Genomic DNA, 20,311 nt, shown 5'->3' on the forward strand with positions numbered 1-20,311 from the left:
GTGCGCTGATATTACCCAGGATGCTCAGGGTGGGGGGCGTAGGGGTTATGGGGAGGGGGGGGGGGGAGGCTCTCTGTGGAGCTCGCAAACACACCTGTGATCCCCTGTTAGCACGCACGCACACACACACACACACACACACTGCGCCCCCAGCCCCTGCGCTGCAGCACGCTAATACACACTCTGATAAACAGGCTAATACTCGCAGCGGCAGCGCTTTACACCCCATTGAACACAACACACGGTAATCAGTGAAGCCATCGCGTGGCACTGTGTGTGATGTGTGGGAGAATTGTGTGTGTGTGTGTGTGTGTGTGTGTGTGTGTGTGTGTGTGCCATGTATGCAGAGAAAAGTACAGCGAGGCATTGCAACCTCATTAGGGAACGTTGTGTGTGTGTGTGTGTGTGTATAACAGAAAGGGCAAACCTAAGCATTTTAGTATTTTTATATTTATTACATTCTTGGTTTTTAATTTTGTACGTTTGCCCAACTTTCTAGTCCCCGGCTTCATTGCTAATATTTTGGGATGTGACTGTTCTGTTACACAACTCAACCGAGTGCAAAGGACAACCACACGAGCATGTTTTTAAACCACTGATGTAGAAGTGACAACAAAGGAGGGTTTTAAATGAGTATCTAAAGTTAAAGTTATCACCATGTCTGCTTCCAGCATTATACGCAGGACTTCCTGGTTCAACGCTGGCCCACCATACTGGCTCTACAATGCAATGCAAGATGTGTTTTTACTTCTACATACTATGAAGTGGTTTAGGCTGAATAACTATCTGTTGTAAAACTCAAAGTTGCTCCTTTTTTTAAAACTTGTGTCCAGCAATGCAACTAACATCACCCCCTAGAAATAAAAGTACTGACTGAGTAGAAGGCAACCGGTTTGAAAAAAAATGCAAAACCTATTAAAATACTAGACATTTAGTTGTAATTAAAAATATTAATGAAAAAACACTCAACACAAGTTTTGGTCCACACACACACACACACACAGACACACACAGATGGTGAAAACACCCCTAAAACAGCCAAAGATGAAACGAGTCAGAAAACGACCACATCACATCTCTTTAAAAAACAAACATTTCATTATGGCGGCTCTGGTGCATTAGTGGCCGACCAGCAGGTTTTGATGTGCGCCTCTAAACGTCGAGCCAGTAACATTTTTACGCCACCCAAAAAGACATTTCAAAGACATTTTAAAAACAATTAAAGGCTAATAAGGCTTCTTAAAAAAGTCTGGAATCTGATGATTTAGTGTTCCATTTATTTCAAGCAGTAAAAAGTTGTATTTGTTGTTAATATAAAAACTAAAGTGCCTGCATGAACAGCAGCGTCGTACCTCTTAATGCCTCCCTGAGCTTTGCACACGGCTCCGGCCTTCTGACGAGCTCAACATGAGAGTCAATGAGCTATTAGTGCTGTGATTACATAAGGCAGCCGTGGCTTAACTCACGCTCGGTAAATAATTGTGTCATTGCACAGCGAGTTCGCTTCACCACCCTGGATTTCACAGCATATCCACCACTGGTGAAATCCAACAGAATCATCTTATAGAAAAAGTCCGGTTAGGTAACAACGTTAACATTTAAAAACAATGGGAAATATCGGTAGCACCACCACCCAACTTTCTTTAATATCATTGTTTTTACATCTTATGCAGTGCTGTATAAGAAATAGAATAAGTCATATTAAACCCATGTCGCCTTTGCAACCAACAGCTAAAACTGTTTTTAACTGTTTAAACAAAGTTTAGGCTTTGGGACGGAAAAAACTTTAATATTATTAGTTGATAAAGAAGAGTGAGGAATGACAAGAATGAGTGAAATAGCTTTTGAAACAGAGTCTGAGATCACTTCTACAGTGTGCAATCGAGCCAAATGCATCGTATCCACGACATAGACGGTGGATAAGTGACCACAGGTGAACTCTTTAACTCTTTAAGCAGGTCTGTGTAACCTCAGTGGAGGCCACAGCGGAGCCGTCGAGGAAGCACAGCTGGCCGGGTGGCTGTGGGCTCTCGGCGCCAGCTGCAGACTCTTGTGCAGAAAGAGCCACCAGGTGTCGGGGATTTCACGCTCCTTCCCTCCTCCGCTGGTTCCCACTGCAGCCTGCTGAACCGTTACCGGGTTGGATTAACACCGGCTGTTCCTCCACGGTGCCGCCATTGGGCCCGCTGCACGGCGGCGGCGGCGCTCCTCACTGCTTGTCGACTGGCTCCCCGGCTCCCCTCACACAAGACGGAACAAAAGTACGTTTGGATTTGTTTTCAAGTTTACTTGGGAGTCGCTATTTTTTTGTAACCTTGTAGGCTGTTTGCTGACCGGTCGACCGCGGCTGTTTCCACTCTCTGAGCACAAGTTATGTAAAATTCTTCTTCTTCCCATTTAATCAGGCAGAACAAAGTGAAGGTATTAAATGATAATATGAGAAGTGCACGCGGAGAGTTTCCAACAATGACAAACGTGTTGACCTGTGATTCCGATCAGCGTGTTCCTCCTTGTTTCATGCTACACCCTCTCACCAAGTTGCATGAAAATTGGGTCCGTAGTTTTTCTATAATCCTGCTGACAAACAAACCAAGAACCAGGAACTCAAAAAAGCACATTTACCGAAATGTCCAACCTTCTTTAAGTAGTTGTGTGTGTGTGTGTGTGTGTGTGTGTGTGTGTGTGTGTATTTTGTGATATGAGTGTTGTGGCGACAGGATCTTCTGCCTTCTCCTAACATGCCTTTTTTTTTTTTTTGCTTTTTCTTACTCTCCTTCCCTCCCTCCTTCTTTCACTATTTCCTTCTTCCTTCCTTCCTCCCTTCCTCTCCTCTGTCTATCCGATATCTAACGACGAGTGTTTGAAGCTTAGCTGGGATGTAAACAGAGAGAGGAGGTCCTCAGAGCAGTAATCGCATATGCACACAAATCAATGCACACACACACACACACACAGATACATGCACACACACACACAGATACACGCACACACACAAACTTGCAGCCTGCTAACAATTACAACAATTAGTGGTTCGGCTTTGCCAGCCAGCCACACTGCCTGTTTATGATGTGATCGAACACAAATGTCATAACAGTGAAGCTTTGAGACAAACATGCTGCATTATCAACATGATGCCTGAGAGTCAGTTAACTGAACAGCAAAGAGGGGGCGAGTTGCTGCAGCGGATATGCAACGGAGCCGGAGGACAGAGGAAGTCTGCACATTTACTGAATCTTCTGCAAGTCAGCGAGCCCCCGAATCCCTTTGTCTGCTTTGCTACAACTACTGACTTTTGAAATATTCATGTTCATCGTGGCTGCACAGATTGGTTTGCAAGTTTGAGACGCAGAGGTGGTATCTGAAGAGCTTGTCCCTGCACCATGTAAAATAATAATGTATGATCAGAACGCCTCGGTTCAGCGAATGTCCAGAGGTCAAGAAACGAGATTCAGATTCCCCCACGAAGTATAAGCACACAGCAGGTTTCATGGAGACGTTCATGGAGGTCAAATGAGTGCGTAATGCCGTGTGGCCGCAGTATCATGTCCCGTTCAGGTGGATTTGAAGGTTCGGCTGCATCGGGGCGCAGCAGGAGAGCATTAGCGGCTGCTGCTGGATTGAGCAGCTCTAACTGGATTTGCTCCGGGAGGAGAACTCGCAAGTGACTACAATAAGGTTAGTGGGCATGAATATGTGTGTGTGTGTGTGTGTGACCACTGTCATTAACGCACGCATCATCCGCGGATCAAAACCGGCCTCCTTGCTCGTGCATTCTTCTGTCACAAACACACACACACACAAACACACACACACACAAACACACACGCCTGTGTAACTTCATTTCTGGAGACCAAACACAATGGGGCCTTTTCACAGAAGACATTCTGACATGTCGCAGCGGGAAAAAAACACAGGTGTAAATAATACAATGAAAGAATTCCATTAAGCTGCTTCAGATTCCGGGCTGTGGTATTGTGCATGCTGGCTCACTGTCACACTGTCATGTCTTACTGGGACACTTGAATAGAACAAAACCGCCGTTAATGTTATTAGCGACACCCGTGCTTCTTTTTGCCTCCTGTGACAAGTCAAAATGTCTGCTGTGAAAAAGGAAAAGGCAGCGCTCTTTGAGTAGACTTCTTATTCTCACGTCTTCTGGAGACTGGGGGCCGTTGTTTCTACAGCGGGGTCTGGCCCGAGGTCTTTCAGCTGATAAATGTCAAGTAATCTGCACAAAACAATGTCAAATATTTAATTCAAAACGTACCAAATTATTAATTCAAGTATCAATATTTAATATGCATTTAAATTTGCATAGAATGGCAATTTTATTTTATTTAGCAGTCCATGGGGGACTAATGCGTTCCATGACTACTTACTTCTTTAGTGTATTCAGAGCTGTAGGATTACACGCAACTGCATTAAAAGAGGTGTTTTTCCATCATTAAACAGATTTTTGTCATCTTGAAGTTCGGGAGGGAGTTCCTCACCCGTGTCCCGTCGTTATTTCTAAGCCTAGCATTGACGTGGCTTGCTAGTTACAAGTGCTCATCTCGATCATCTTCACTGTTTTTGTGTGTGTTTGTCTGGGCGGTGACAGGAAGCGTCCTCCATTTTGGAACCTCTTGCTCTCTCTTTCCTCACAGTTTCTGAACAGAATCCACTGGTACCAATTCACTTTGTGTATGTTGGAATCAGATCCTACTTTTAAAAGAAGACACGCTAATAAAGACCCTGATTTGGTGGTTTACGTGTTGCGTAAACCACCGTGGCGTTACAGTGGATCGACAACGATCCAACTAAATCCGTCTCTCTCTGTCTGTCCTCTTCGATCTCTCCAGTCGTCTGTCTTCCTGGCAGACAGCAGTCTATCCTACGCTGGGACCGAAGCCTCCTCGGCAGACAGCGGCCCTAATTTCATTAATTATAAACCAATATGCTGCTGGCAGCCCCTCTGGAGAGGACTTTACCCAGCGCTGGCATCTGTTCAGAGCAAACACAGCGAGGGATGAAGGGATGGAGGGAGGAGAAAACAAGGACATCTCTGACTCCCGCCATGGGTGAAGCACGGTGCTGTGCAGGGGGACGGATGGGTGGAAGAACGAGGCGGTCGGTGGTGTTTTTAAAGTTCATGCTTCCAACAAGGATGCTGATGGAGAGAGTAGGGCCGTGTGGTAGTAGCAAGTTTGAGAAGAGACGTAATATTTGATATATCGTGCAACCGTCACTGGAAGTTAAGTTATTTTAAAACAAACCACGATCTTTTTTCTAACCTTAACCAACATTAACCAGGTGGCATTCAACGCATGGTGTGGTTTGCAGAAACATACAATGAACCGTTTATTTCCTGGCGACAGGGTTGAAATCTTAAAGACACATTAAGTCAAATGATAGATTTCCATTTCTGGAAGTTAACAACCCCTGACCTGAGACTCTCCACAAACTCACACGGCACCATGTTTTTCTTAGGATTTCCATTGTCTTGAGAAAAGCTAGCTTGACCCAAAATTACATCCAGGGCCTCGGACCAATCTGTTGTTTTGTGGTGCGCTCGGCTGCAGGAGAGGTTTCACCTCGTAGTGCATCTCCAATTCTCTAAAGCGCTGCAACATCCTCTGCTGCACCTTTGTGTTTTTCACTGCTCATTCCACCTCCTTCTGAACAAAATCTTCCCCCTAAATGCTTATCAGGGCTTACTGTATGCCTGTGGGACGCCACAGGCACTTTCCATTGTTTTCCTTTGTTAAAATAGCTGCTGTTGACATGGCAGAGTAATAAAATGGAAGTTATTGTTTTGTGTTCATCGTGGCGATGTGACGACACATCTATATATTCTTTGGGGCTCCATACTCCTGATGGCAACATAATATAATGTTAGTGACCCCTGACCTTTTTATCTAATACCACCCACAGACCAACAGAAATTAAACAAAGAAACAGAATACACATAAACAGGCTGTTAATTCATCCACACCAGAACTGCACACAAACACACACACACACACACACACACACGCGTGCAATCAAAGTGCAAAAGCATGTCACTTAAGTGGAAGCTGTTTACTCCCTCATCATTCATAAATTATACTCATAAACACACACATCCAAACACACAGGATCACTGACAAAAGATCTGCGGTTCTATTTTATTTCTAAGTTGCAACACTAAGACAAAAGAAAATGATTCATGAATATTAATTGTTGCTGAGAGTTCACATTTAGCAGCAATAGTGGAATTTAAGTTAAAAGAAAAATGGCTGACATGACCAAAGCATGACAGTTATACTTCCACATTTAAAGGTTTTCAACATGACGACGGCTTAGTCGGCGGCTCACAGCTAACGGTGCTAATAGCGCTAACGGTGCTAACACTTCTGTGGGTCGGGACAGTGTGATCTGCTGTAACCGCCGTATTAGAGCATGCTAACATGCACTAAAAGCATGTGTGGCTCTGATTACAACACACACAGAGCAAGAGCGACTTCATTCTCAGCTCTCGTAGCTATGTTAATGCTCCGAGTGTCGTATAAAGCACCTTTAATACTGTATCTGAAAGCGCCACACGCATTTCAAAAAGCCAAACCAGCGGTGGGAAAAAGGTGAGTTACTTCGTGTATCACAGAGCAGCTTTAATGTGATTTTCAGCTCTAATTAGAGTTAAGTCACTTAGTGTGTTGTAATGATGTTTGGCTCACGGAGCAGCAGACGCCGTCCATCAGCCAAATGAAATATTAAACTGACCTACCGCTGGATTACATGTGTGTGTGTTTGTGTGTGTGGATTCATATTTGTAGTTGTGTCAGGAGACCTTCGTAGCACACTGTGCGTCCATTTTCTGCCACATACAGTAAACACACACACAAACACGCACACACGGACACAAATTTCTGACCTACATTCACGATGCACAAACAACAGGGTGTCAGGAGGGGCAGGGCAACAAATGAGTGTGTGTTGGGGGGTGAAAATCTGCAGGTGCACTGGGCCGTGAATCTAATGCAAAATTAGTGTTATCTTGCTGCCAAATAATTCATGATCCCGCATCCGAAATGATAGCAGAAGGACTCGACTTGTCATCCCCTCAGTCTATGTCACTCTCCCCCGTGAACCATGTTTTATTCAAAATGTCACATGGAGCATGAACTAGTAAATAAGTACAGCTACAATTGGCAATTCTCTGCGTTGATCCCAAAGGACTTTTAGGCCTGATTCAACAGTAGATAAAAGGAAAGAAGTGGCCCTGACTTCTATGCAACAATTTCTGCAATTTTACAGAACACAATACTTCATGTAGTGCCACACCCCGAGAAAAATAACCATTACCAGTCAGCCTGGAGTATTGTATTAAGAGTCACAGATACAATAAAATCAGCTCCAGCTGTGACTCCATGAACCTGGCCTCATAATCCCAATGTTGTACCTGCTACAAAGAGGAATGAAGAGAGGTATAAAAGAAACAGCAAAGGAGACTTGGCTTCACTTTTAGTTCACTGGCCAGAGCCCAGTTGAGTGTGTTTACTTTATTGTAGGTCAGTGTGAGCACACACCCACTAACTATAGCCAGGGCCCCAGCATATAAAACCCTAAATAATAGGTCTACATTTAGAGAAATCATCGGGTGTCGCTGTGGAATGCAACACCATTGTGGTGAAGCATTTTCACAAAAGAGCAAACAACCACTGGAGAAAGCCATGAGAGAGTAGTTTTAGTATCAGCTGTTTGACTAAATGTTGTTTTAGAAGCTATATAATTGTATTAGGGTCACTTGTGCTTTTCCTTCTATGACAAGTCAAAATGTCTGCTGTGGAAAAAAGGCTTATTATATCAACTCTCTTACACCTGTGAAGTGAAACCACATTCTGGCTCGTAGTGAAGGCTTATTCCATAGAGACATAAAACCTCCAAAGGCTTCATATCTCAGCCATGCTACACTGCCATCTATCAGGCGCCATCTATCAGCTGACGCATAGGTCTGCTCAAAATAACAAAGAAACAGAGAGTGTGCCGCTAAAGGAAGCGGTACCATTAGGGGACTGGGCAGAAAATGCACCGAAATGACTCTTATTGTGAAGGGCTGAACACAGAGTCCACAAGAGTAAAAGTAAGAGGAGGAGGTAGATGTTGTGTTAGCTATACAATTAGCCTCAGTTAGCATAATGGCCATTTGTGCACATGTGTTTAAATGTGTGGTAAAATGTATTTCCCCAGTGCAGCATGGTTATGAACACCGGTGGGAACACATTGGATATGAAGCCTGGATGCTACGCAGGCGACACATGATCTTTGTTTTGTCATGATCAACAAAAGTTGACAAGAAACACAGTCGACAGAAAAGCCTTCCTCCTCTGATAACCTAAACACTCACACACACACACACACACACACACGTGATTGCATATACACATATTGACACTCAAAGCCACATGTCTAAGTTGATCATATTTGCTGGTGAAGTCCTATGATTGCAACGTAAACAACATGGAGCAAAGAGGGAGGTCTGAGCCCCGTAGTCACCTGAGCAATCGCAGACATGAAGGTGTGTGTGTGTGTGTGTGTGTGTGTGTGTGTGTGTGTGTGTGTGTGTGTTCCCTCTAATGAGAGACAACGGCCGACCTCGCAGTTCTTTTCATACGAGCTCTTTTGTTGAACCATCACGTCTTACCCAGCAAACCCACTGCCATTTAGAATAACAGATGAATAAATGGACGAGGGGGGAAAGGAAAAAAAAACAGTAGACTGAAACCACAGTGGAACTCAGTAATGGTCAGCCAGGCCCACCACGCCTCAGCAAATGTTTGTCCTAACCTGTTATTTCTGGCATTGTACTGTCTCAAAGAGATCATTTTATTCTCCGAGAGGAATGCGGCGGCTATAAATAGTCTGGAGATGAAGGAGGGGAAATCAGAGATTTGTAGAGTAATTACAGAGCCAGAGTCGAACCCTTCTGTTATGGCTCATTTTTCATCAACCTCTGTCTCCACGACTGTCTGACTGACTGACCGACTGAGGCAAGATGGCCGTTTTCCTGATGGGAAATGCATGTCTGACCCGATACATGACCTCGATTTCTTCGATTTATCTGTTCAAAGGAAGGGTTTTGGGAAATTCTGTCCTCACAGGAGAAACCACACATCTGACGTGTCGTTTGTAATGGTTTAGATGGCCTGCAGATGGGGGCATCGGATCAGAAAACACGTGTCGGTTTGGGGACTCGTGTTATCCTGACGTTTCAGGTTAACAGTGAGTGACGGGAAACAAAATGTAACGAAACACAAAGTAAAGCTCAGGGGTTTGTGTCCGATGGGAAGAAAATAGACGGGAAGTACACGTCCCATGCCATGCCCATCTGTGGTCAAGTAAATTACATTGTGAAGCACAGTAATAAAAGGCTTTTAACACATACACTCCTCGCAGAGAAATGTGACCCTGGCACAGCAGAAGCGTGCATGTGTGATCACACATGAAAGACTTTTAATCAGAACAAGAACGCAATATTACAGGAACTCATGCTAGAAACTCGTCAACACAAAAAGAGCAGATCTAAAACAGCCAATAAATAAAACTCTGCTCTTTTTGCTTTTTTCGGTGTAAACTCAAACAGCCAGTCAAGTTGCCCTGACAGCACTATGTGTCTCAAGTGATCTTTGTGGAGTATAAAAGGACTTTTAGCTGGGAAATTGCTGTAATTATCAAACATGCCCTTCTCATTTTGCACAGTCAGACCTCGTGGGCAAATTCATCCGACAATTAAGAAAAGCTGGAAATGAATGACACGTAATGGCGTGGCCCACATTACTCAGATGAGGACAAACAATCTGGAGAAAGGAGGTCGTAGTGATGGGAAATGTGCAAAACAAAGCTTCATTCGCTTTTGAAACGATGGCTGCAAATCCGCAATAGTATAGAAAACCGAAGACAATTCTGAATCCTGTTTCCCCTGTTATGTGTTATTTATTCATTACTGGTGGCTTTTCTCTCAGTTGGAGACACTTTGTAGGCTTTGTACTGTGGCTTTGTTGTGGTCTGAGGGAGGAGGAGGAAGAGGCGGAGGGCATAAGATGCAAATGACAGTGTTTCACAGCACTTTGTCGCCAATCATAGATAAATTATAGCTCCATGAGGCTTGTACGCAACATATAAAGTGGCTTCTCGAGAGTGAAGATGTGCTGTAGCTCTGACTGTTTTCTATGGATATACGTGATTTTTCCGCCTGTGAAATCTCTCTAGCCATTTATTTATTTATTCAAATCCCTTTTCATTAATCATCAACCCACAGCGAGCAGTCACTCATGAGCTTTTCTAAAGTAGGGAATGAAGAGCTCATAATCTTAAGGGAAATGTACTAAAAACACACATTTTAAGACCATTGTAAATAGTCTTCTAAATGTACCCAAAGGAACAAAGTTAAAACATGTTTTGACGTGTAGTTTATAGGTCAATTATTACTTTAAAAACGGGTAAAATACTGTCACATTCTCGAATTAAACGGTGAGAAGATTACAACATGTGCCGAGTTTGGTTAAAGGTAACTGCCTAACCCCCCCCCCCCCCCCCCTTTTTTAATTTAATTTTTTTAAGATTGCATGAAGACATTTTTATTCACAGAGAAATGTCGCCCCTGAGTGGACAGTATGCTGTACTGCAACACTAGAAAGCGCGTTTACAAGACACTTTCAGATTTAAATTTTTTGCTCTTTATTGTATTTTCCATTCATTAAATAATTTTTAGAAATGTGTGCAAATTTAAACAATGATTTATTTCTTATTTTGTAGAACGTATAAAACTATTCACCTCCTTGGAAGTTTGTTTATTGTCTGACTAACACACAGGTGTTCAATTTAACTAATTATGTCACTAATTTTAACGCGCACTGATCTGCAGTCTGTGGAAATATTGGATTTAAACGTTAACATTGTTTTGTTCCGGATAAAGACATCTGTACGACAACGAAAATACATTTGAAGATACAACCTGCTGCTAGATAACAGGTAATAAAAAAACATTTAGACTTTTTCACCGGAAGTAGTATGGAAGGTCATTTCCGCCAGCAAACAACAACAGAAATCGTTTCTTTTTCTTTTCTTTTCTTTTTAGAAAATTATGAGATAGAAAGTGGACATTATAAGATACTTGAACACAACAGTCATAGAAGCAGCTCTTTGGCATAGGTTACCCTACATTTGACATATAAATACATTGAATGCTACTTAAACGTGGGATTGTACTAAGCAAACGCACCCTTGAAAAGATTTTCAGCGAGAAGCAGCTCTTGCGTAGAAAGAATAAACCAACTTTCTATCTTATAATTTCTCTTCATTTTTTTTGCAAATAAAATAAAAAAAGAATACTGATTTTATTTTATTTATCTTTTTATTTTTGCTGCCGGAAATTGGCTTCCGTAAAGTAATGCCTCATCTTTGATTAACGTACAGAGTGACGTTATGCGCGAGGCTAGCGGCGCGAGGTGACGTATAGGTCAATGGCAGAGTCAAGTCGGTTGTGTGGAGGTCACTCACGCGCAGAAGTTATCCACATGAATGTTGCCATGAAAGCGGAGATGAATGTTGTCATGGAAGCAGATAACCGGGACGAGGTGAGCGCAGTCTGCCGTTAACCGCCGTTACTGGCCTTTAACGGTAGCTAGCATAAGTTGTGTCATTTAAACGGTTCATCTCGCTAACGTTAGCTTGCTAACCTTATAAAAGTGGGAATTATATCGAAATAAGTCAACTAAGTAGTTAACTATGGAATTAAACTTTGTGGTTAAACAGTGGAGCCTTTTTTTGGTGTAAAATATTTCGTTTTTATGTCTGAGCTAGCTTGCTAATACGCTACAAGAAAGAGTTTGCCAATGGGTAAAACATACATTTATAATCAAGTATCTCAAGTGAAACAGTGTACACAGTAATGTCACCACAGTGGCTATAGTATATATTACACTATTAACTTCATGAAACTGTTCATGTAAGATTCATTTTTGTGAATATCTAACATTACAGGCTGCAGGTGCAGCCACCTTGTCTGACTTAAAAGACTCAAGTACCTGTTGTTTATTATTATATTTGTTGGACTTCAATGAGTGATTAAGAAGTTGGCTGTACATGTTGTCTGGTAGCAAATGGACGATGCTGGTGATTTTCTTTTGATCTGGTGTAAAGTAATAACAGAGCGTAGAGCATCATTCTCTCCATAACAAAGCAAGTTTAAAACTCTGATGTACATCAAATGGGATTTTAGTACTCCTTAAGTCCTAGTACTCGGCTCCTTTCTGGCGGGAAAGAACTTCATCCCACATCACACCAGATTCAATCTTCTTTTAATTTTAAGTTCACATCCATCTGTCCATCCCAGAACAGCAGCTGCTCCTCCAGCCCAGAAGTGTTGCCTCCCGAAAACCACGATGACAGACTGACCCACCATCCCCGCTTCCCCGGCACCTTTATCCCCCGTCCCGGCACCGTTATCCCCAATCGGATCTTTGTTGGAGGAATTGACTACAAGGTGAGGGCAGTAAACACTCTGCCATAGAGAAACTGAACTGTTGTTATTGTTCCTCGAAATTCTGCGTTAAAAGAAACTAATTGAGGGGTTCAGGAACCACCTGTTTTTGGGCTTTTAACATCATTGTTTCGAAACTTTGTCCCTTTGTCCTGCCGCCTCCTAATTTAAACACTCACTGTACATTTAGTCTGAAATCTGGAGTGAAGTGTCCCTAAAGATGGAGTCATGTAACAGTAAGTGTGTGTGTGTGTGTGTGTGTGGGCTTTATGAAGGTTAATGAGAGCGACCTGCGACACGTCTTCTCTCAACATGGGGCAGTAAAAGAGGTGAAGATTGTGATAGATCGCTCAGGACTATCAAAGGGGTGAGTCAGCGTCATCGTATACAGTTTTCTATCCTTTGACTTTGAGCATTAGTCGTGGATACATAGATGCTGTCAGCCCGTTAAAACTGGTTTTCTTTGAACAGATATGGCTTTGTTACATTTGAGAGCCAAGATGACGCTCTGAAAATCCTTCATGATGTAAGTAGAGCAGCCCATTAAGGTATCTTGCAACTAAGGCACATATAATAATGTAGCGTATCTGCCAAAATCTATTGTCTAATGCGGCGTCTTTTCCCTCAACTACCACATTAAAGGCTAATGGAATCTGTTTTAAAGACAAGAAGCTCAACATTGGTCAGGCTGTCCGCAGGCAGCAAGCTACCGCACAAAGTAAGTCGAAAGAAAGGTGCATATTTGCTGACATGACACGTAAAAGTAATGGAAACTGGCGTCTCTCCACTTGTTTCTGGGTCACTAAAGGTGACTAAATAGTTGTACGTTGACTGTTTTGTGGCGTCCTTCTTTTCTTTCGCAGCTAAGAGTGCCCTTGTGCCCGCCCCTGACTCTGCCACGCCTCGGCCCATGTCCTGTGGGACCACGCCTGCAGGCTGTCCTTACATCTACCACAACGGAGTGGCCTACTTCCACTGCCCCAACATGCCCCAACCTCTTGCCCACCACTGGCCTCTCAGCCATCAGCCTGTCTACCAGCAACCAGCCTATCACCACCACCACCAGGTCAGCTTAGCCCTTTAGTGATCCACTGTCACCATTTACCAAGAACACCATGCATTTGAACTTTATTTAACGGTCTGCTTTCTTTCCTTTTCATCCTCTCCCAGTGTGCCCCGAACCAGTATCAGTGGAACGTCGTCCAGGTAGGCGGAATGAAGGCGTTCCTCCTTTTTTAGTTCAGGAGAATTAGGCCAGTTGTTGACTGTTTTTTGTCGTCCAGTCGCCGATGCCCCCCAGTCCAGTCGTGTACCCCCAGCCGTCAGAATATCTGTATCAGCCCGCTGACGGAGGCCCCGTCCAGCCTCCTCTGCCCGGCATGGAGGACACCACACCAGAGGTACAGATCACTGTGAATCCACTCCCACAAGTAATTGTTTGGTAACGGATTTGCTCTTTTACCTTTTACAAATATTGAGTTTATGAGTACTAGTAAACTTCGGTGTGTTGTCATTCTCTTGCAGTTTGCAGAGCCCACGGTGCTGCAGGTTTACCCGTCGTATCCTCCGAGAACCGACGGAATGACACCCATCGTTCTGCAACACGACCCTAGAAAGGTGAAACCTTTTCCGTCACGTTCCCGTCTCGCTCTCCATTTCTGCAAACCGCCGCTGAGTCTTTTGTTCCACCTTCTTCTCGACAGAATCTGATGTTTCCCCCCGTGCAGGTGCACCTGAAGCCAAAGTACCGCCGGTTCATCCACCACGAGGACTACCACTACCTGCCAGAAGCAGCAGAGCCCCCAGGCGCCTCCATGCTTCACACTCACCAACCTCTCATGTAGGCTAAACACACGACCGCAACCTCTCCTGTCCGTTTAGTCGCTCTTCCTTCTCCAATAGACTCTCTATTGATGTGATCTATCAACTGTCTACCCTGTGCCTTACAACATAATGCAGTGTGTGTGATTTCTTAGTCTGTTGCTCCTCCACCTTGTAGACTCTCAGCCCTCAGATCTGTGTCTGCGTTGATGCTGTAATACGAGTTCGATGATCATTTCTTCACTGTAGTCGTTTTGATAACAATACAAAAACTGCCGTGACTGAACAATATGATTATTCAGATTTGCAGGTTTCTTATTATTGGAGCTCAACTAATGTCTTCAGCTCTTCAGAGTTAATGATCTGTGACATAGTCTGGAGATTTAAATACTTTTTACCACAAACGTTTAAGCCGGAATTCAATTATAAACCTTTAAAAATGTACAATATCGAAAGAATAGTCAAACAATTACACTTTAAAACTCAAACTTGGCTTTAAATCTGTGACGAGTACGTTCAAGCTCAGATCCACCGTCTTGCACAGAGACGCGTTATGATGCAGCGGAGAATATTTCTCTTTTTACCTCACTGTACAGAGAAGCAATGCTGTACATCCTTATTTTTTATTTGTGAGGATATGAAGAAGGCAACACTGTTGATTTTATGTCAGTATAGTTGAGTCACTGAGATGAATGGACAATCTTTTAGGATCCTCCTCTTAGGATTTTCAACCATTTCTCAGTAAGATGATGTGAGGAAATGTGTCTGCTCTATTGTTGCTAGACTAAGGCCTTTATCAGCTCTCATTGATTTATTAATGATACTTTAGAACCAGGAGAAAGCAGCTTTATTAATGAAACGGTACCGAAGAAACGACGACACGAACACGTCATGTATTCTCTATAAAACTGATTGTGAGAGTGCATATTTAGCCGTTTTTTGACAGCACAATCCTTCCATGAATGTGTACCGGTCACTGAGCAATTTTATATATCAGGAATCATAATTTTATATTTGGAAATATAAAATAGATTAGATTACAGATTTGTAATCACAGAACATGTATGTTAAAGGAAAAGGTTGTGTGTTACTTTTCTAGTGTTATAAAAGTTTGTATAGTTTAAATGGGCTGTTTCAAAATATCTAACACACCTGCCCTGAAATTCAATATGGATTATATTGCATTTGAAAGATATCTATTTTTTAAATAATATATTTCCCTGGATATTTTATTGCAAATCTACTCAATCCTTCTGCTGTCATGTTTTATGTCATGTTTGTTCAGTTTGACATATTTGTGCTCATAATTCAGGTGAAATGTTCATTTTTCAGTGTGCTTTTTGTTTTATTGTGTAACCAAAGAATTTAAAATATGTGTGTGATTTGTTTACATATTCTTAAATGTGCGGTCTGTACTCCTAAATGTCACATGACACCCACTTGTTTTGCTTGAACGACCGCTTTAGTTCAGTGTGTTATAATAAATGTTTCCTTGCTGTAGTGGCTGTGTTTTGCATTCTTATGCAACAAAAAAGATCAAAATCAAACCAGCTGAGGAATGATGAATTTTATGGGTCATGCGGCACAAATGGTGAATACTACATTTCCCATAATGCAACTTGATAACGTCTCTCGAGCAAACACCTCGGGCCAAATACTGATCGCAGGATTATTGCGTCACCGTGTTCTGCCAACGTTTTACCATCTTGTGAGGCTAAAGTTGAAGCCATTTGATTCACTAAATGGGACTAAATCAGGTGTGTTTATGCAGGACTCCTCCTGAGTGAGGGGGGGTCAATGATGTGCCAGTCTAGACCAGGAACATTGATGAGTCAGGGTTTTTATATTGTGTGAATGGGATCAAGACCTTGGCAGGGGGGGCGAAAGCACTGAACGCATGCTCACGATAACAACAAAAGGCTTCATAAAACCGCTGTCTGTGTGTGACGAGCTTCATACCGTTTACAGGGACAGAGACTAAGATGTGAGTAATATTGGACTGTAAAGCACAACATTACGACTACATAAATACTATTTAAGATGCTCATTTTGGACAAAATTCCTCACTTTCTTGTCTCTTCGTCAGTGGCTTCTGGGGCCCCTAAAACACCTCACTTGGGGGCCCAGAAACATCAAATCATGTCACGTGCAAAGGTCCAACTCAGCAAGTAAAGGTTTAGTGTCGTCACTAAGAGTTTATGCTCGCAGCCCTTTGAGCTACATGCTAACTTCTTAATGTGAATTAATGCAGATATGTTAATAAGCGCGTTAGCGTGCTAACATTTAGCACTAGCCGCAAAGTAAAGCCGAGGAATATCATTAGTTTTGTATATTTTAGATCAATAACGCAAGTACTGAACAAATGGAAATGTTTATGATTTCATTATCATGTTGTTGTGGCACATTACATAAGGAAAGGACACGGATGACGCTTGTTGTTTTGCTGGAGCTGTGAGCGGTGACCTCCGGGGTCACCAGCACACTGCGGTGTTTTGATGAACATGTGAAAACCGGACAATAACTGATCATCGCACCGTGGTGCGTCGCTATACATAACCAGATTTGTGTTATAAAACCTATTTGGATGACAATACTTTATGCTGTGCCATCAAACAGCTACTTTATATAAAAGGACCGCGGCACGGAGAGCGTCTATTGAGCGCCAGTCCGGCCCCCCAACTGAGGTAACAATGGGAAAGGTAAGCTCGTTATGTGTTCCTCTGAAAATACAGATTGAAAACATGTTCTCAGTGGGAGTTGATGATTAATACATTAATACATTCTGCAGATCGTATTCTACGAGGACAGGAATTTCCAGGGTCGGCACCATGAGTGCGTGAGCGACTGTGCTGACCTGCACACGCACTTCAACCGCTGCAACTCCATCCGGGTGGAGAGCGGCTGCTTCATGGTGTACGAGAGGCCCCAGTACCTGGGCCACCAGTACTTCCTCCGCCGGGGGGAGTACTCCGACAACCAGCGCTTGATGGGCATCAACGACTGCATCCGCTCCTGCCGCATGATTCCCACGGTAAGCCAAAGAGCATCAATTAGGATGATTATTGATGCTGATAGTAATAAGTCAAGGAGAGAGAAACCAAACCAGTCAGACTCATACATGTTGTGTTTCCTGCAGCACCGTGGTTCCTACAAAATAAGACTCTATGAGCGTCCAGACATGGGCGGCCAAATGCAGGAGGTGAGCGACGACTGCCCCAACGTCCAGGACCGCCTGCGCATGTCTGACATTAACTCGTGCAACGTGGTCGACGGCCACTGGCTGATGTACGACCAGCCCAACTACAGGGGAAGGCCGTACTACGTGAGGCCCGGCGAGTACCGCAGATACAGCGACTGGGGCGGCGCCAGTCCGAGGATCGGCTCGCTCCGGCGAATCACCGACTTCAACTAGAAGTCTTTCAGAAAAACCTTCCTCCTCTCTCTCCGTTCTCAATAAACATGCTGGGCTTAAACTGTGTGTGTGTGTGTGTGTATCTAAAAGATCTAATATGTCACCTAAGCGAACCCCTGAGCTCCAAAGAGCCCAAAGAAAACCAAAGCAGCATTTGACAGAACTGAAGTAATTGGATAGATTTATTGACAGTACTTCAGATAAACAGTGTCTGGACATCCGCGTTCCTCACACAGCGACGCGTCGGATGGATCCCACCCGAGAACTCGTGCTGCCCCACTCATTGAACCTCCTGTATTCCCCGGAGCGCACCAGGTACTGGCGTCCCCTGTAGTCGGGATGCTCGTATAAGATCCAGTTGCCGTCCATCACGTTGCAGGAGCAGATGTCGCTGAAGTGGAAGCGCTCGCTCAGGGAGGGGCAGTCGTCCGTCAGCTCCATCGTCCGGCCTCCGAACTCCGGGCGCTCGTAGATCATCATCCTGTGAGGGCTTTGGTGCTGCAGAAAAAAACACAGTGTGAGGGTTATGAAATAGAAACGGCGGTTTTAGGGTGAAACCGGCCCGACTGAAGCCTACCATAGGGATCATACGGCAGGATCGCACACAGTCGTTGAATCCCATCCAGCGCTGGTAGTCTGGAAAGTCTCCCTTCCTCAGGTAGTACTGGTACCCCATGTAGCTGGGTCGCTCATACACCATCCAGTCGCCGCTGTCCACTCTGATGGAGTTGCAGCGGCTGAAGTGGGAATGCAGGTCGGAGCACTCGCTGCTGCACTCATACGAGCGTCCCTGGAAGTTCTTGTCCTCGTAGAAGATGATCTGGAAACGTAGACGATATATGGCGTCAAATTAAAAAGTAAAAATATACCGCGTGCAAGAAACTCTTCCAGTCCACCGGTTTCGGCTGCAGCCTTACCTTTCCCATTGTGTCGGCTAACCTTCGTCCCGCTGTGCAGCGGCGGCCGATGGGCTGCGCGCTGCCTTTATAACCCGCGGGTGACCCGTGTCTTTGTGACTCCGAACAATGAGCGCGCTCGTCAGCGCTTTCTCACAGAACAATATTTAGTATCAGGAGGCCAATCGGCTGCTTTGAGCAGAGGCTGCCCTTTTCGATGTGCTCTGGTGTGAAAACATAGAATCATAGAATCTACAAATAAAACTAAAGTTTTTGTATGAAAGTATGGAAAAACTCATGTTTGTTTGTACAACGTTTATTTCTCCATCTCCAATTTCCATATATATTTATACATTTGAACACATATTTGACATAAAATCCAATCCATCCCTTTAAATGCAGATGATTGTGCGACTGCGGAGGCTGTAGTGATTTTTAAACACATGTTGAATTCGACGGATTTTTTTTAGATGAGGTTTGTGTACATTTTGATAGTTTATTTATTGGATTAATAAATGGAAGAAACACAATTTTGATCCGCTGTCTTGCAAAGTCTTGCTCTGCTGTTATTAGTTTCTTTAATTTATAACTGATGATTTAGATTTTATGGTACCACTATAGATGAGACATACTTCATCCTATTTCTTTGGAGCATGTGCCCAGATCTTACCAGCGCTCCTTTAATGTATCAATAAACATGTTAGATTATTAGAAAACTCATATAAAACAAATAATCTATATGTATGGGCGCCTGATGCATAAACCACAGACACCTATCGACACTCTACTCTCTAATGAAGCCATAAAAGTCCCCATTAATATTTTATATTTAATGATTAATTACTCACTGCAATACGAATACATTAGAGGTTTAACAGTCTTTACATAACTCTCTTTGAGTCCTTATTGAACGTCTTGTTTCAGACAAAAAAGAAGAAATTAAATATGCGACGTAATCTGTGACACATGATGCACTTTATTATAGTAAATGTACATTTTTAATGCTGATATCAAATATAGTGGAGGCAGTAAGCCTAAGTAAGTCCTTTTTAAAGGTAAAAGCAGCAGTCGCATTAGTGCTAGCATGTAAATATGGGCAAATGAATGCAACGTTTTAATAACTATATAGGAAATACAAGTTGCTGTGTTTGTAGCACAAATATCATCCACTGCTATCACATCTTTCATTTACATTTAAATATGAAGCAGGGATTATAGTGTTACCTAAAATATAAAGTCTGCTGTATGTTCATATTTTAGACCTTATACTGTACATTTGCTATACATGTTATTATACACGCTTGTATTTGTATTTTAGCCAACTTTCAGGAAAAAAACACAATTTCTGCTGTTCACATGAGTCGATTCTGACAACCTAACTGTATATTAATCTGTCTATGAATCTAAAGACCGCTGAGGGGGCCAAACAGTCACCCATCTAAAATGTGCTCAGAAAAGAATTCAAACAAAATATGCGTCAAATCATTTTATTGTGCTCATCACACAGTTATAGAGGTAAATTCATCGTGGCTGGATTGCACAGTACAACTGGAAACTACATGCAAACAATGCACAAATCACAGTTTCGGGATAAAAACAAGGCTCCTTCTCGTCGCCTCTCACTTCGACATCTCGCTAATGTTAATAAAAACAAAGCATCTGCAAAACCTAGTAGCTAAATAT

General features: G+C 43.1%; 3 protein-coding genes across 3 annotated transcripts; 2 read left to right on the forward strand and 1 right to left on the reverse strand.

Annotated features, from left to right (window-relative positions):
• Positions 1 to 11,534: 11,534 nt before the first annotated feature.
• On the forward strand, positions 11,535 to 14,343 carry LOC306715277 (protein boule-like; the record flags this gene model as incomplete). Its single annotated transcript, XM_079185592.1, has 10 exons — positions 11,535 to 11,594; positions 12,329 to 12,502; positions 12,775 to 12,866; positions 12,971 to 13,025; positions 13,142 to 13,217; positions 13,363 to 13,565; positions 13,670 to 13,705; positions 13,783 to 13,899; positions 14,024 to 14,116; positions 14,203 to 14,343. The coding sequence occupies 10 exons, from the start codon at positions 11,535 to 11,537 to the stop codon at positions 14,341 to 14,343; spliced, it is 1,047 nt and encodes a 348-aa protein (XP_079041718.1).
• A 2,667-nt stretch (positions 14,344 to 17,010) lies between these two features.
• LOC306715278 (gamma-crystallin M2-like) lies at positions 17,011 to 17,732 on the forward strand (the record flags this gene model as incomplete). The annotated part of the gene is made up of 3 exons (XM_079185593.1): positions 17,011 to 17,019; positions 17,109 to 17,351; positions 17,457 to 17,732. The coding sequence occupies 3 exons, from the start codon at positions 17,011 to 17,013 to the stop codon at positions 17,730 to 17,732; spliced, it is 528 nt and encodes a 175-aa protein (XP_079041719.1).
• A 228-nt stretch (positions 17,733 to 17,960) lies between these two features.
• Positions 17,961 to 20,259, reverse strand: LOC306715279 (gamma-crystallin S-1-like; the record flags this gene model as incomplete). Its single annotated transcript, XM_079185594.1, has 4 exons — positions 17,961 to 18,230; positions 18,310 to 18,552; positions 18,650 to 18,776; positions 20,252 to 20,259. The coding sequence occupies 4 exons, from the start codon at positions 20,257 to 20,259 to the stop codon at positions 17,961 to 17,963; spliced, it is 648 nt and encodes a 215-aa protein (XP_079041720.1).
• Positions 20,260 to 20,311: the final 52 nt, after the last annotated feature.

This window comes from Pholis gunnellus, assembly GCF_910591455.1.
Source record: "Pholis gunnellus genome assembly, chromosome: 24".
Classification (NCBI taxonomy): Eukaryota; Metazoa; Chordata; class Actinopteri; order Perciformes; family Pholidae; genus Pholis; species Pholis gunnellus.